Raw genomic sequence first — 17,512 nt, 5'->3', positions numbered from 1 at the left:
AATCCCATAGCTATCAGCCACCATATGCCACTATTTGATCAACACAAAATCCATTAGCATGGCTAGTTTTCACATTATCTCTTTCCATTTCATCGTCATCCCCAGCATTATTCTCATCACTGCAATTTTTATTGTTTTCAGGATCTGTGGCACGAATGATTTCTTCATCACTCAAAATTGGTTCATTGTTTTTTGCATTTATGCTCTGGAAGCTCATATTGACTGTTGTTTTGTATCTTTTTATCTTTTGAATTATGCCTATGAATTTATCACTGGTTGGTGTCTAACTATTAATCTGTTAGTATTAGTGTTATTCTGACTTAATTTTTAATATTTGTAAACCAGATGCTTTTATCATAATGCACAATAAGAATGCAATTAAGTGACCAACTAGGAGGAAAAAATCAATTATTGGTAGGAGAATTTTAAAATATAACTGGTTTTTGTTTTTCTCTTTCTAATGACATTATTACCAGGGATTGCTTTAAATAATTATTTTCTTTAAAATGCTGGTTTAGTTAATAGAGATCTTGCTTGATAAAAGACTGGTTATTAGTTCTTTTATAAATATTTTATTTTTCGTAGGAAATTCTCCATAAAGGTAACTCTTTCCTTAACGACATAGTTCCAGACTATTTTGTTTTTACTTCTTTGTTGCAAGGTCTTATAAACTAATTATGTTTGAAAACTAACTATATTGTGTTAATGAGCCAGAGAATTAAAGTAGTTGAGATGAAAAATATCATTTATTCCAGAAGTCCTTAAGAATGACAAAAATCATGTTACTAAACAAATCCAGAAAATATCCATTTAAAGTATGTCTGTTATTATGGTATTATATAAAATATTTATTTTCTGTTAAAAAATAACTGAAATGAAGTCCAAAACTTAAACATAAAGTAGTCTGTAACTGGGAAAATTATCCCTTTTTGTCAGAATTTGAACATGAATGCCATGGTAATTACTGGAATATTTGATTTCCAAGAAGTGCGGATATAAAAGTTCAGTTACTGAAAATAGATGTGCAAGTCTTTTTTTTTGGGGGGGGGATCAAAAATAAGCTTGCTGAAATATGAACTGTTGAATAATGCATGAATATTCTCATTGTGAGAGAAATCATTTTTTTTCAATTATTATTATTGGTATAGATGATTATAGCTTAATTTTACATATCAACTATCAGAGGAAAGCTGGTAGTATGAGGAAATTGAGATCTAGAAGGAATCATTCAAAATTAATTTGAATTTTTAGAAATAGATAGTATCTGTGTTTTTTGTTAGAATTTTTGACATTTGCCTCATTTCTAAAGGCACCACTTGATTTAGCTAGTGAGTTTAATTAGAAATGATAAGTTATAATGATTTGTGTATCATAGTTTACAACAAAAGTGATTTTTATCCTGACATTTACAAAATGAATTAAATTAAAATTTTATGTTTACATTTTAGCTGTTATTAAAGTGCAGTTATCTGTCCTTTTTTATGTATATATTACAAAAGTTTCTGATATGTTTAAAGTTACATACTTTAATTTCTAATTAAGTTTGATTATTATAATGCTATTTGAAATTTTATATTTATTTCGATAAAAAGTTACAGCTGCGAAATTTTTCAAAGAATTAAATGAAATGCCTTCTATTTTTAAAGCACTTTGAATACTAAAGCTACTTTGAATACCCTGTCAAGTGCAGTTATCTGTCCTTTTTGTGTGTATATATTACAAAAGTTTCTGATATGTTTAAAGTTACATACTTTAATTTCTAATTAAGTTTGATTATTATAATGTTATTTAAAATTTTATATTTATTTTGATAAAAAGTTACAGCTGTGAATTTTTTTCAAAGAATTAAATGAAATGCATTCTATTTTTAAAGCACTTTGAATACTTCCATTAAAATATGCATCTATGTAATTTTTCCTAACAATAAATATATTGTAATATGAAAGTTGTGTCTTAGAAGATGGTTAAGGTTGCCATGCAAATAGTTCTTTGTAAATTGAATTGTCTGTGAATGATATTTAATGCAGTGATATTAAGCTTCAAAACTGCTGTTTAACATCAGTAAGCAATCTTTTTCAGTTTTAACATGAAGCTTTCAGTACATTAGAATATATATAAGACTTCACAAAAGTGCTTCTGTTTTAGAATGGTTCTTTGTGATAGAAATTTTTATTTCTTCATACCTTTTGTAATCAGGTTTTCTAACAGTTTTATGAGATTGATACACATTTTTTTGCATGCATTCTGTAGTTGGTCAATTTCTACTTGAGAAAAATTGGGGGGGGGGAGGGATGGAAGGAACTGGTGTTTTCTCTAACAGAAGAAACTATTTAAAAAATTTATTTATATTATTATAGTTTATTCGTATATCACATTGTTGTATTGCCTAATGTAAATATTTTCATTTTTGACAACATAACATATTTATATGCTTGTGGTGGCATTTTTTGGTGGTATATATATTTGCATTTCGTGTGTATGTATGAGATCTGCTTTCACAGCTGTGGATTTAGACTGATTCTGAAACTGAATTTCTGTTCATATGAACAGCAAAAATAACAAAATAATATGATTATTTAGAAAGAATAGAAAACAAAATTGAATTAAAAAGGAAATTATAAAGGATATTTACATCACAGTAAAAACAATGTATAAAGACACAAAATTTTTTGCTATTGCACACAATAATCTTATTTTATAGCTTAGAGTAGATAAATTCAAAAGAATAGAAAATTTGTTCTAATCCTACTGAATTCAGCTATGTTACAAGTATTTTTATTGTTTATTTATTTAGTCTAATCTACATAGCTGTTCAAATCCCGGAGAAGGTATGGCTCTAATTGTCCATTCCTTTATAGGAGGTAATAGTGGCCCACCTATTAGGTGCATCCACAATAAAGTGGCCACCACTTCCAGTCTTAGTAGTGGCCAAGCCTAAGTTAGCTAAGTGCCTGCTAGTGGATAATTGTGGACTTATGGACATGATCCGTGTACCTGGATCTTCAAAGCTTTGATTATTTATTGCTAGTGTAAAATGTTTTTCACCATTTGCTACTTCGCTCAAATACCGCCGTCCCTATATGTACATAGTGTATAGTTTCAGTAACTCATGTGCCTTAGTGTTGTACAAGAACTTTAGTGTTTAATTTCTCAGATCAAGACTTCACTGAATTGTGATATCTACTATTTCAAGATGCATTGGCTGTGGACAGTTCACGGGAGGGTGACCCTCACGCGACTACCACTGTCCAATCTGTGTTTTACAGCAAGGATGAATTTGAATATTTTGTTTAGCTGATCTGTTGCACTTAGTTGTGCCATTTGTCTTCATTTAGATCGCGATATTAGTTTAATTATTCCAATCTGGATAACCTGTTTCAAAACTTGATAATTATTAATATATCCAATATTTCTCATTGCACGCGTAAGCTGCTTTGCTCGGAGTCTGAACTTGGGTGGGTGACCACCCACGTGACAGGCTCCTGCCAATCATCTCCCTCCACTCCACCTACATTTCACAAAATTTGACAAGTTTCGCCTAGTTGGCGAGGTGTAAATCGCCTTAATTAAAAACTTAAGTACCAACGCCTTAGGGTAATTTACCAACAGAGACAGTTAAAGTAGCGGTTGGCTACTAATTGCCGCCTAGCCATTGACTCAATTTCGATTTTGCTAGTGGATAGGACGGGGGGGGGACTTTTCACATTTGTGAGTTTGAATGAATTTAAGAACTCAGTTTCATTTGATAATAATAAAAACAGAAAATTAATGTATTTATTCAGAAAGAACAATAATAGAAAATGAGTTAATTATAAAAAATTTGACTTTACATCATCAACACAGTACAGCATATAATAATAGAACAATATATTTTTTTTTCTGTTGTATGCAATAATTTGTTTTGTAGTCTTGAATGCATAAATCAATAGTAACTGCAAGTAACTAGGAGATGAAAATGGTAATATCTAGAGGGGTGTGGTAACGGAAGTGATATCATCATCCCCTATCTTAGATCAATCATATGACAGCCAGAAGTGACATCATCATCCCCTGTCTTAGATCATATAAGACTGCCAGAAGTGACAGAGACATGTTTGAACAACGTAATGCTTTTTCAAAGTTTCATTTTGTGCCAACCACAATTCCCCCCCCCTTATTTTTTTGCGGCAATAACCTCTTGAACCACGTGTGTGGGAGGACATCAATTTTAATTAATTTTCCTTTAGTATTTTTAATTATTTAATATGTAATTATTTTTAATTGAGGGAATTATTGTTAATTGAGCATCTCATTATTCAATATTTATTTGTTATTGATTTCAGTATTTATTTTAATAATAATACCTTTTCCATGAATTTTAAAAAGCTGAGATTTGAACCTACAACCTCTTGCATGGAACATACACACTTAACCACATCACTGAAATTTGACATGACTACATCATCTACCACAGAGTCTTACAACCAATAGCATATTGAAAGTTAATTCTATTGTTTGTAACCTCTGTTTCTAGTTTGTAAGATTATAGTTCTTTGTAATTTTGTACCTAGATATAGGGGGGAAAAAATTAACACAGCCTTGACTTTCTTAACAGGGTAAGTTACTTTTAACTGTAGAGAAGAATATGCATGCTGTAGTGTATTATTTAAGTTATAGCTAGCTCTGTGGAAGAGAACTCAAAATAAAATCTGAAATGAACACAGGATTAAAGTTCAGCTATGGAAATGAAAGTTTGTCTTATTTTCCCCCACTTGGAATATAAAATGTTCCCTATTTGAAATATTTATTCTATCAGTATAATAATAACTTTTTTTGTGAGTCTCATTTTTCAAGTGGAATTTCATCATCACATAGATGTCTTTATTGCATTTTTAGTAAAATCAGTTTTATTTTGGTATAATTTTAGAAATGTAATTATTTAGCAGGAGATATATTTAAAAAAAAAATTCTATTGCTATTATCTTGTAATATTTTTAATTCTTGCATTTCTTTCCATTATAATATAAGTTTTGTTACAAGTATGTCTTTGTGGAATTTAAATATTGATTACATTTTTGAATTGCATTACATTTGTTAAAGAGTATAAAAAAATTCCAGACTAGAAATGTATCACATTTTGATTTAAGCAAATGCAGTGTTTTATTTTGATAAATTACAAGATTTATTTAAAAAAATTAGTACTGTATATATTGTTTAAAGTTCTTTTATTTGATATTGTGTTTAGTTGTATAATATTTATTTATTTAATTGTAATATACCACCAACTTTCAGGTTGTAATCAAAATATAACTAAACCAATGGCTGTCAAGAGACGACAAGGGTGTCCACAAACTGCTTTACATTTGTGGGATGCTATTGCTTATATACGGCAGCAAAAGCAGATTCCAAATTTTGACAGATTGGCAGCTTATATGAAAAGAGTTTACAATTTAAATGAAACAGATCTAGAGCGGCAACTAAAATTTGCTATTCACGATGGACTTATACGTGTAAAAAAGAGTGTTGGTTGCAAAGGTTCAAAAGTTGGAATTGAGCAAGATGGTTACCGTGTACCTGAAGAAATAAAAGTAGGTAAAATCATGCAGTATATCAACAGATGTACATGTCATGAAGATATATATTTTTTCTTTATCATGATTTCCACAAAAAGTTACTTTGTTTACTAAAGAAGACAAAAAAATCATGTTAATTTAATGACTATTAAAATAAAAAATAGTAATTCATTGTTCTTAAGATGTAAATGTGAATTAAGAGCAAAATTTTGAATAATTAGCTGATGATTCATCTGTGAAATACAATGAATTTTTAATATTTTATTACGGTTTTTTAAACAATAGAGTAATAAAATATTTATTTTAATAATTATTAATTAGTTTTCTATAACTTATCTTCAATTGAAAACTGATTCTAAAGTAGACTGTCTCCCATGAAAAGAATTTGTAAAGGGAACAATGAGGAAATTCGTTTTCTTGATAGCCGCTGTTCCCAAAGATTGCATGAAGCCAAGTCTCCACAATTCTCTGATTTTTTTAAAAAGTGAAAATAGATCGCTATGAACTTCGGGAGAAGAGTAACGAAAAAAATTACAGAAAGATTTGAAGAAGAATGTGTTTTATTTTTTAATGCATGACATAATTCTTATTTAATAATTCAAATTTGTATTTTAAATTGTTAAAGTATGTTTTCCTTTCCTAAGTTGATATTGTTTACCAAACGTACTATGAATATTGATAGTTTGGGAGTCTTTCTAAAAAAGAAGGCACAGAAACCACCAGCTTGAACATGCTAAGTAACTTTTACATTTTCATCCATAAAAAAATCACCAGATTGTGCGAAGATGGTTTGGTTTCAATAGTATGTAAGTACTGTTATGGTATTAAAAACAGAATTTTGAGAAATGTGATAAATGCCTTCCCTCAATAACATTAGAGCCCATAATCTACTTCTAAAAAATATTTGTTATTTTACTGGAAATGTATGTCTACATTCATAAAAGTTAATTTTCTGTCTTTCAAGGAATATCCTAAATATTTTAGGCCCCTCATATCGTGGTTCTTAGTGGGATAGTTTGTTTAACCTTCCATACGCGCATATGCGCAAAATTGATGACAAATTCAGTTTTTAATGCACATTTTTCGCATATCGAAGCTGAGACGTCTGAAGGTCATTTTTATTCCTCCTTTCTACCTTTATTCACATTATGGAATGTGCCAACAGGACGTCATTTGATTTTTTTTACTGGGCTTTTGTGCTTATGTGGCAGCTTTTTCGTAAACGTTATGACACACGCACGGTCGTGGATGAAAATTCGGAAAATATTTTTTTTCTTAAATATTTTGTGTTTAATTGCCATGTGTTATTTTAATTTGAATGCATTTGGCTCAGTAAATTTTATATCGGTTTTCATGGCAAAAAAATGTGCAACCAGCTGATTTTGCTCGCATTCTTCAAGAATTATCTGATGAAGAAAAGAAAGACAAGGAAACCTTTGAATGGGAGAACAATAGCGATTTTCATTCCTTATTTTCTTTTATTTCTATTTTTTAGAAATAAATAAAAATATAGTTTAAAGTGCATTTTTGCAACCAGTAAGAATTAAATTTCTTTGCAGAAGTAAGTAATGCTAAACTTACTTTTTTTACTTCCAAGGTGTTTTCCTTTTTTATTGTCTATACTTGCCTCTGATGAATATTAAAATTGTCTTTGATTTTAAAATATAATTATTAAATAATAAATTAAAAATTTTCTATAATAAAATACGTCATTGCATTTCCATCTCACTAACATAATAACTTAAAAATAATTTACTTATTTGAATGTGATATCATTTGTATTTTGCAATAATAGGATTAATATTTTATTTCTTAATAAATTTATTATCAATATTCTCTCATTTCTGTCGTTTTTCTTGCCAAAAATGGTAAAATAACAGATGTCGTAAAAAATATGACGCGTGCGTGCTCATGTAAAATTGCCAAGCGAGCGTGCTGGAAGGCTAATAAGTTACTAACTTAATACTTGCTTTTAATTACTTATAATTGTATTTTGGTGATTTTCTGAGTTTCACTTGATTTTTTCATTGAATTGTATTTAATTACTACAGTACTTTGTCTTATTCTTTATCAGAATTTTATGGAGACGTTAACTATCATATGTTTGGTTTGCCATTTTTTTATTTCTTTTGAAAATATTATTAAATATCAAAGAAACAGAAGGAGACTATTTTAATTTTTCCAGTAGCTTTTTGTCATGTCAGAACTTAGATTACATATGCAGTTAAAACTCTTTCAGTGCAACCACCTTTCTAAGATGCCCGTCTCTGAAAGTGACCAGAATTTCTGAGAATATAAACGGATATTTTGTGCATTACTTTTCTAAAAACACTAGTACTACAAAAGACCAAAATCCTTTGAAATTACTTGAATAATTTGGTACTGCTGAATTATTTCATCAACATGAATGTTAGCTATTATAGAAGTTGGCAGAGATTCTACCAAAGTTGCACCATTTTTGTCCTGCAGAATTCAGAAGGAATTAATACTTCTTCATCTAATAGACAAACAGCATTTGTCCCACTTTGTTTTTGAGCTTCGTAAAAAAGGCTTTCGTTGGTTTCTACTATTTTGTTAGCCCTCCGATTTCACTCGAAGCTCTTACTGTTCTGCAGAAGCCAGATTCTGGATTTTAATAATTTTTTAATGCAACAAAAATATGTCAGTAACAGTTAATTTATAATTTTGTTTATAAAAAACAAAACCTGGCTTATCAAGGACCAATCTGGGTTACTCCAAAGAAAGCGCAGATGTTGTAAGTTGTTATTACATCAGACTTATGTATAATTGATGCTAAATCACTCTTCTTACAGTTTCACGGTCAGGGGTATAATATGTAAGTACCAATAATTTTTATAGTGATTGTATTATAGAATGAATCTGTAAATGAAAGTGAAATTTTTATTTTAAGGAAAAAGATGGACATGATTGGTATTGCTTTGAATGTCACAGAGGGGGAGAAGTTATCTTATGCACTTCTTGTCACCGAGTTTATCATGAAGTTTGCCTAACTGATGATATAAATTCTGGAAATTTTATTTGCCCTGTTTGTAAAGTATGTTGTATATATCTGCTTTTGTATTAAAATAATTCGTATACATATATTTATCTTGTAATTAATTACCATAAAGATTTTGTTTAATCTTCATATATATAGTATCTTTTAATTTATTTTGTCTACAAAATATTACTTTTTTAAACTATGCTTTTTTTTGGCAACATCTTGTTTGTTGCATCTAATTCTTGTTTCTCATAGCAGAATTCTGAGAAGTTTTATTTGGATTTGAAGAAAACTGAATTGAACATTTTACTAGGTTTCACATGTATAAGACTAAAAGAAAAGGTATATATTTAACATGTTCCTTTTAAAAGATATTTCAGGTCATATAGAATTTAAAATCAATAGCTAAAAGAGTTTATTTTTGCTTCTGTGGTTTACTGAGGCCTGCCAGTGGCCAAGTAGCTAAAGCCATAGTTCTTCTGGGTTCGTTTGCTGGTGCCTAAATAGGCTGGTTGCATGGTGCTTTTGCGGTTTCCTTTTTAATAAGGTAAATACTAACATTCTCTTTGAAAAGTTCTCCAAGCATACTTTCTCTTAGATAGTTAATTCACAAGTGCTTTGTCAGAATTAGCTGGCCAACTAATCTGCTATATGCCTGTAACACTTATGCATATGGTTAATTTCAAATGCAATATTACATTAAAGAGTTATTAATAGTAATAAACTAAAACAAACTTGTTATGTACTGTACATCATTGAAACAAGATTGTACTGTGATGTGAGTGTACTTTTTTAAATCATAATTTTAATTTTTTAATTATGCATTGAAACCTTTAAAAAAATTTTTTTAATGCTGTATAGACAAATATTTAAATTTAAAATTGTTGTTAAAATGATAGTTTTTGCCATGTGTAGTAGTAAATATTTTTGAGGGGATTAATTAGGCTTTCTGTAAAAGTAATTGTAGTAATTCATTGTAGGACATACATATTTTATTCTTCAGTTTTGTCTGTAATTGCAGAAAATCTGATAATTTGGGAAATTTTAAAATTTGCATGTTATTGTTGGTTTTCCTGATTTTGATAATTATCACTTAATATATTTTTATGCTGATAAATTATTAATATGTGGGTATAATTTAAACATTTTCAGTATTAAAGTTAAATATGTTCGTTTTGATATGTTAAATATGCAAAAGTCACATTCTGTAATTTCAAGCAGCTATTTAATTTAAACCTATTCAGCATTTAAGTTAAATATGTTCATTTTGATATGTTAAATATTTAAAAGTCTTATGCTATAGTTTTAGCAGCTTTATAATCTAGTTGAAATTGATTAACTTAAAAAGGTGTTGCATTAAAATAAATGTAAGTAGAAACTCAACAACCTTAAAAATTGAGCAAAATATAGCATCGACTTGACATTAATTTCAATTATAAAACCATCACTGCTTTTTTAGAGTTAAATTAGTACATTGTTTCACCATTAAGCACAATGATAGTCAACTACTGTATGTACAAGGACCCCATTAAAATGTGTTGCTAGTATGAATTGTTTAGCCGATATTTAGAAATGTATTGTATAATAATAAAAATAGGTTATTTTAAGTTAAATTTTTTAGGAATTTTGTAAGATTAATAAGCAAGAAATTTAAAATGCTGTTTTGAATTCCCCCTTTTTTTTCAATAATGCATTTATAATAATAAAGCTAAATTTCAGTAATGTTGATGTTTTCAATAATTGTGGAATATTTTTTGATATGATGATTAAAAATATGAATAAAGATGATTAAAAATATGAATAAAAGCTCACATGTGTAATTGACTGATAATAGCAGCAATATTTTATTAATCTTGCCATGCAGGCCTTTGATTGGGCCATCTCTGACTAAAAGCAAATAGTCTACAAATACGAAATTATATCTTGTATATATTTTTCTATATAGAGTTTTCAAACCAAGTTATATTTCTGAATCCTACTAATCAATTGACCTCTTCATTGTAAGAAATCAGATAATATAAAAAGCTAAATTTGATTATATTTTGTCTTCATATTTGCAGTAGTATAGACAACTTTTCTTTGCTTTCTTTCATTTCCTTTTTTAAAAAGCAGGTAGTGTAAATTCAAATTCATATTTGAAATTTAAGTATAGACAACTTTTCCCTTCTTTCTTTCATTTTCTTTTTAAAAAGCAGGTAGTGGAATAAGTTTTCTTTGTGTAATTTGCTTGGAAGAAAAGTCTGTAGCTACCTATATATGCATATAAGAAAGATAAATTATATAGAATATATATGGATCAACAGTACTATACTATCTAACTTAAAAGTACAAATTAAAAATAGTTTGAACAAAAACTTTTAATCAAATTTGAAATAAAAGTAAATTAATACAAAAAGAAAACAACAGTTCAATAAAAAATAAAAGTTGGTAATTCCTTAGTAATTAAGTTGGTCCAAAGGGCAGTGGAAAGAATTATTAGCAGAACCACTCTTGTGAATTATATCTTGATGAACTGTAAAAGAAAAAATAATTAGTTCTTTTGAAGTCAAGTTCATTGTGTCCATTTATAAGAAAGCAGTGAGTCAGTAAACAAAATAAATAATGAGCTTTAAAATGTAGGTGTTTATGATAACATTTGTTTAGCTTTGCAATTGTAAGTTCTAGTCTAAAAGAGAATGCCCCTTGAATTGGCACCAAATATTGGTGTTGGTACCAGATTTTTGGTAACTTGAATTGGCTCTGTTTCGGGCACCATCTCCCCAATGTTATGGCAACCAATTTTTGTCAAGTGACCTTATGTATTTTTTAAGTTTTCCATGAGTGGATCCTCTTAGCAATTTAGGTATATTACATTATATATAAATCTAATTGCATAAATGTAGTGCACATGTGTTTAAGTGCAGTGCACACTAAACAAGGCCTACATGATTCACCTTGTGATCACTTACATGATGCTTTGTTTAGTTGTGTCAGAGTATTCCTTAAATTTTAATTTCCACTAATTGACAGTTGTTTTCCATTGGCCATGGCTTGTTCCCAATTGATCATTGTTCTGTCGCCTCTACAAAGAAGTATGTCTAGTAAGATAAGTAATAATTTTTTTCATGATTTGTAGCAAAAGGCTAAGAAATCTATTATTGATTGATGTCTGAATGAAGGTTTAATTATTTCTCGGTATGAATGTTCAGTTTGTATGAGGGGGAGGATCGACTGGATGGCTGTGGGTTTATAGTGAGAAAGATGTGAATGCTCATCAGTGTAAGAGGTCTGTAAGAAAGGATACATTGTTCAAAGAAAGTAAGATGAGTATAATTGGTATTTTATTTCTTGTCCTATCTGTAGGTATATGAACCTGGAAAAATCTGCTTACAAATAAAGTAAATGTCAGTTTGAATAAATCTTTCGTTGATTGGAAGAATTTTTGTAGAGAAGTGTGTATGGATGAAAAAGAGTGAAATGTTTGATGGTCATGGTTATAATTGTGAAGACTGATGAGAGCAATCTTGAAAAAATTTGCTTCTTGGCATTTAAAAAAAAAAAAAAAAAAAAAAAAAAAAATTGCTAAAAATTTAAGGGGCATCTAATTGCAAATTTTTACCGAAATGTTTAATGTTAGATATTTCTGAGTGCAATAGATTGTTTTTAGGATGAAGTTATCATTAGGTTTTATCTTTCCAGTATTGATACAAAATTTAAATTATGTCTTGTTATTTATACTGAAGAGCTTCATTTTTTGCTTTAAAGCTGTGCATCTTAAAATTCCTTAAAAATGTTATGAATATATAGTCCTCCTATTATTTTTTAAGTAGCATTGTTTGAAAATAATTCATATTTTAATCTATTAAAGTTTATATGTGTTTAAGAGCTGTATGTTGATCTTAGTTACATAGTTATTATATATTTGCTATTATTTCTGTCCTTCAAACTAAATATTTAAAATTTTTTTCAGACAAGGGAATTGCATCGAATACCTCATCCAGATGATGAGAAATGGCGTTATAATTTCCTTATATATGAACCTATGGATTTAGTTGCTATGGAGGACAAAATGAAGGCTAATGAATATTCCTCATTAGGAGATTTCTACACAGATGCCCAACAGATAGTTCACAATGTTGTAATATATTTTGGGAGTAAGTTGAAGCATTTTTCATCTATCCTTGTTTGCTTTATTATAATGAATTTTTAAGAAAGATCTGATGTAAATTTCATTAAAATTGCTTACATAATTTAAACTTAACCCATATGTTTTAAAATTATTTTAAATATGTTAATTTTATTTTATTTTTGTGTTGTCCAAGTTTAGTTCCTTAATTTCACAATAACATGTATGTGTATATATTTAGATACACTTATATATCATCTGACCTTTTCATGATGTAATTAATGTTGTCTTAAGTTTGATTTCTGGCAGATGGGTTAGCCACATGTCTCCCCCCTGCCTTCCGTGTGTAACATTAGTATGAGTAAATTTCGTTGCCTTGCCATAATGTGAACAACAGTTATTATTGTGGTTCAGTAATATTCTTGAATTTGAGCTATTGTTTTAAAATGATCTTGGGTTCTTTAAATAGCTACTATATTTTAACCGTTTTGTTTAACTGACTTTTTTAGCTTATGGCAGTGGTCTTCAAACTGTGTTTCATGGAACCCTGGATGTCCACAGAGTGTTCTGAAGAGTTCCATAAACGTACATAAAATATTCAGCAAAATGATGAAAATAATAATAAAACTAAAGCATTCTAAATTGAATGAATTGACTTGATATACGTTGGCTGCTACATTGATACATCTCTGGTAGTGGGAGCGGGGATGTGGGGGAGCGGAAGTAAAGCATCGTCTTTTTAATCAGAGAAACTTGCACTTTGGAGCAACCACAGTGCTCACAGCGGCTGTGCTGTGAAAATACAATCAGTAAAATTGCACACGTTCCTTTCTTTTCAGTCATTGGTTGTTTTCTGATCGACTCCAGATATTCAACCTAAGTTGGTGTCATGCTAATCTGCTAATGTGCATTTCTTGTATTATTTGTAACTTATTAATTGGATACATTTTAATCACAAAAGGCTCTTTTCAGAGCCAATTTAATTTTTTTCTCTTTGCTGTAATGGTGTTTTAGTAGTCTAGTAATTCCATTAGTTTGTTAATAACAACAATTAAAAGTTGCTGGTATTCAAAGTAAATTACAGTTGCTGTAAGAATAATTCGTATCATGTAACTGAAGTGGAGTGGTGGAGGAGCAAGAGTTTCACTTTAAAGCGCAGCCACTGCGCACTGGATTGGTGCTGCTGTCAGTCTCTTTGGTTGCAGGTTCTAGTATGGTAGTGATGATACTTTTCTTAGAGCAGCTTTGATAGATTTTCAGTCAGGCAGTGTTTTCGAGCAAAACACTGCCTGACTGAAAACTATCATTTATTCATTCATTAAGTAGTTGATTTTATTTCTGCAGAAACTGCAAGATCTAGCTGGGTGAAAACATCAAACATCTAACAAATAAAAGCCAGTTACTTGCTTTTTCATCAAGTTTGATTCTTCTTTGACATAAAATATAAATTTGTAGTTTTTTCAAGTTACTAGTATGTAATTTTTGAAATAACGAATGTATATTGTGAGCGTTAAATGTGTATTTGTTACTTTCTGTGTCATCTGACATTCCTAATCACCTGATAAGCCACAGCCTATTTTGGTTGGATAATTAGGACTTTATTGTATTTTCACTGATTTGGCAGAGAGAGTTTATAGATATCTCCCCCTCCCCATGTTCAGGAATTCTTACTGATAGTTTTCTAGATGTTAACCTGTATATTGAGTTTTCTGTGTTTGTAATTTCAATACATATTAGGATAATATATACATTTGAAGTATCTGTTGTGGCGACTTTGTGTTGATCTGAACAACAGATGGATGGGGCTGAATTTGCCAAATTTATAACCAAATCTTTTAAACGTGTGATTGATGCATGAAGTGATCAGATAGTAAAGGGAAGTACTAGTAGATTTTCTTTTATTTGATTTTTGTGTAGATAAAAACTTTACTTTTCGAAAAATAATTGCAAAAGCTTGTCTGTTGATCTTTTTAGTTTTTCTGAAATTTATAGTCTGTATTTTTATTCACTTTTATAAAACTCTAAAGTAGAACAGAAATCTGGCATATTTTAAGTAGAAATAAAAAGCATCTGTTTAATGCAGCTGAAATGAAAAAGAATGGAATGGAATTATTGCTGGATTCCAAGATGGTTTGCGCTAGATTGTAGTCTGAAGAGTATTGCCATTTCTTAAAATTAAGATATTGAAAAACTGAATATTATTGTTGACTTTATTTTTATTAACTGTAACCTGTAAATTGGGGAAGTTGTCTGAAATAAATAAAAAGAGTACAAGAGTATTAAGTTTATCATGTGAATGTTTTCATAGCACAAAAATATATTAATTAACTTACCTCTTCTAAAAAAACTGGTTTTGGGGGAGATTCAGCCAATATAGGTGACACTGATGCTCCTATAAGGAATGATGAAATAAATCATTAGTAAATATAAATATTATATAAATAGAAATATAAATAAACATTTTTGACTGCTAGTATAATGTACACTTTCTTATTTTCTTTAAAACAGTGCACAGTCGAATTGCTAAAATGGCACGCCAAATGCTAGGTGACTGTGAATATGACTTACAAGAAATTATCCAGTGCCGTAGTTGTTATAAAATGTCCAATATGAAGCACAACCCTTCTTGGTTTTGTGAACCATGTGTAAGTAACCGTTACTTTCTGAGCTTAAAAAGTATTTCTGTTTGTGTTGGAAATTCTGATGTGTACTTCATTTGTATTGATTTGCATATTATTTTTCACATTTATCTGCCTTTTTTATTTTGTATTTTGTGTTATGTAAAAGGATAAATTTTCAGTTGATTCATTCTTTGCTTTATAAGTTGTCACTTTTCTGGTCATTTAAAACAATTAGACATTTAAAAATGATTTTTTTTTTTTTTTTTTGCAGCATCCAGAATAAAAAAACTAAATCTTAAAGAAGAGTATTTTATGTACTTCTTAAAATTGTCTGAATAAGTTTTTAAATTTTATGTTGATAATATTATATGGGAGGGCAATCTCCTTATGTTACTAAAATAAGTGTTATGGATCAATGTTTAAGTTTGTATGAAATAAAATTTTGGTTTTACATCAATTTGTAACTTGAAATGATATGTTTCATGAGAATAATTACCAAAATATTAGTTCCACATTAAAATTTTTTGCACTTTCACCCAGTTTAAATTGAGAAAATGGAGCTATTATATCATGAAAGGTCATATATTGTTAGAGAAGTTGTAGTATGATATAAATAATCAACAGGTCTAACAATTGGTTACTTGTACTGTGATTCAAGTTTTTGCTCAATAAAAACTTGTGAAATGTAATATTATGCATTTTTTGAGATACAGTACTATTTTTAGCCCAAAGGACGTTAGCCCAGAAGAGCTATTAATTTTGTTTTGCATTGAAAACGTTAAATGTCCGTTTCACTTTTCAAATTGTTGCCACTGAGTATTATCGCACTGTGTTATATTTAAAGAAATGAAATAATGAAGAATCTACATAAAAATATGTTTCTTTCAATATGATAAAACAATGGCACCTAGAACCATCAAATTTTGAATAATGTATTCCTCCACCAAATTTGGGCATCTGGAAGCGCTGTTTGGAATTTTGAATTTGTTTTATTATCGATTTCATATTTGGTAACATTTTAACGGATTTTTGAGTAAGAAGTTCAACGATTTCAAAGTGAGCAATAGCAACGCTGTACCGGGGGGGGGGGGAGATTTATCTCCAATGTACGAGACTGTATGTCGGAAATTCTAAAAATATGCTCATTTAAAAATTATTTTGGTATATTGCTGTTGTATTGAATTTTATGGTTTAAATATGAAGAACATGATGTTTAATAGATAAAGGTAGCACACAAAACATAAAAAAAAAGGTCCTTTTTGGGGGTAATGTAAAATCTGAATGCTTTCAGATTAAAAAAAAAAAAAAAAAAAAATTATTTAAGATTACAAAACTCTTATGGGTTTTACTGTAATTTAATTTTAAACATAAGTAATCATTTAACTTACATCATGCTCATGTAATTCATTAATTTACATACTGACTGCCCTTAATGTAAATTTGCTTTTGACAATTTTATGACTTTATTTTATTGCTATAAGTGGTACTTTACATGTGCATTTCATTTTTTATTGGTTAGGATCCACCACATGAATTGGTATATGCAAAAATTAAAGGTTTTCCTTATTGGCCAGCAAAAGTTATCAAAAAGCATGAAAATACATATGATGTTCGTTTTTTTGGAGCTTTTCATCAAAGGTACATGTATTAAATCTTATTTTGTTATTGTTTAAAAAATTATTTGAATATTTCATTCCATCTCCCCTTCCGATTTTAATTGCCTTATTTTTCCATGTGTAAGCTGAGAATTTTTAGAACTTTTCCTAAAGCTGGGGGTCAGCGTATATACGGATTCGCTAATCTCTCAAAATAGTAGGTACTTTTTCTTTAGTCAGACACAAGTGATAAATCACCAAATATTATACCTCTTTTATTTCTCAGGTTTATGGAAAAAATTAATCTTGAACAAAAGGAGTTATTTGCTATTTAAAAATCTGATGTTGACAGAATTTGCATCTGGCTTTCTTTTCTTGACCTTGCTTTTTCATTTATGAAAAATGCTGAGTAGCTTCTCTTAGAATTTTCAACAGCCATGATCACCTGTAGTTTGAACTGTGCCATATGAGAATTTCTTTTATCACTCATCTTCCAAACAAAAAGTTAAATGGCATGGAAAATAAGACTAACACGATATTACAGATAGTTTACAAGACTGCAAATGAATGGAAAAAATGTACTAGCTTCAGATAGGGATATCAGAGTTAAAACTATTATCATTGGCGTCTAGTATTTT

At 29.2% G+C, this 17,512-nt stretch overlaps 1 protein-coding gene across 9 annotated transcripts in view; it reads left to right on the top strand.

Annotated features, from left to right (window-relative positions):
• Positions 1 to 17,512, top strand: part of LOC118187349 (zinc finger MYND domain-containing protein 11-like) — a 52,742-nt gene that overhangs the window by 18,302 nt on the left and 16,928 nt on the right. For 7 of the 9 annotated variants that reach the window (XM_085827763.1, XM_085827762.1, XM_085827761.1 and 4 more), the window contains 6 exons: positions 5,272 to 5,567; positions 8,464 to 8,607; positions 8,809 to 8,895; positions 12,503 to 12,686; positions 15,167 to 15,303; positions 16,799 to 16,917. In XM_085827763.1, the coding sequence (XP_085683889.1) occupies positions 5,272 to 5,567; positions 8,464 to 8,607; positions 8,809 to 8,895; positions 12,503 to 12,686; positions 15,167 to 15,303; positions 16,799 to 16,917 (967 nt within the window). Of the gene's footprint in view, positions 1 to 143; positions 298 to 5,271; positions 5,568 to 8,463; positions 8,608 to 8,808; positions 8,896 to 12,502; positions 12,687 to 15,166; positions 15,304 to 16,798; positions 16,918 to 17,512 lie in introns of those variants that run through there. The other 2 variants (XM_085827767.1, XM_085827759.1) reach the window with 2 other exon arrangements.

This window comes from Stegodyphus dumicola, chromosome 12, assembly GCF_044657685.1.
Source record: "Stegodyphus dumicola isolate Sdum_Otavi_A_Nest chromosome 12, ASM4465768v1".
In the NCBI taxonomy this organism is placed as follows: Eukaryota; Metazoa; Arthropoda; class Arachnida; order Araneae; family Eresidae; genus Stegodyphus; species Stegodyphus dumicola.
The sequence above is the reverse complement of the archived record's forward strand: the minus strand, read 5'-3'. Positions and strand labels throughout refer to the sequence as shown.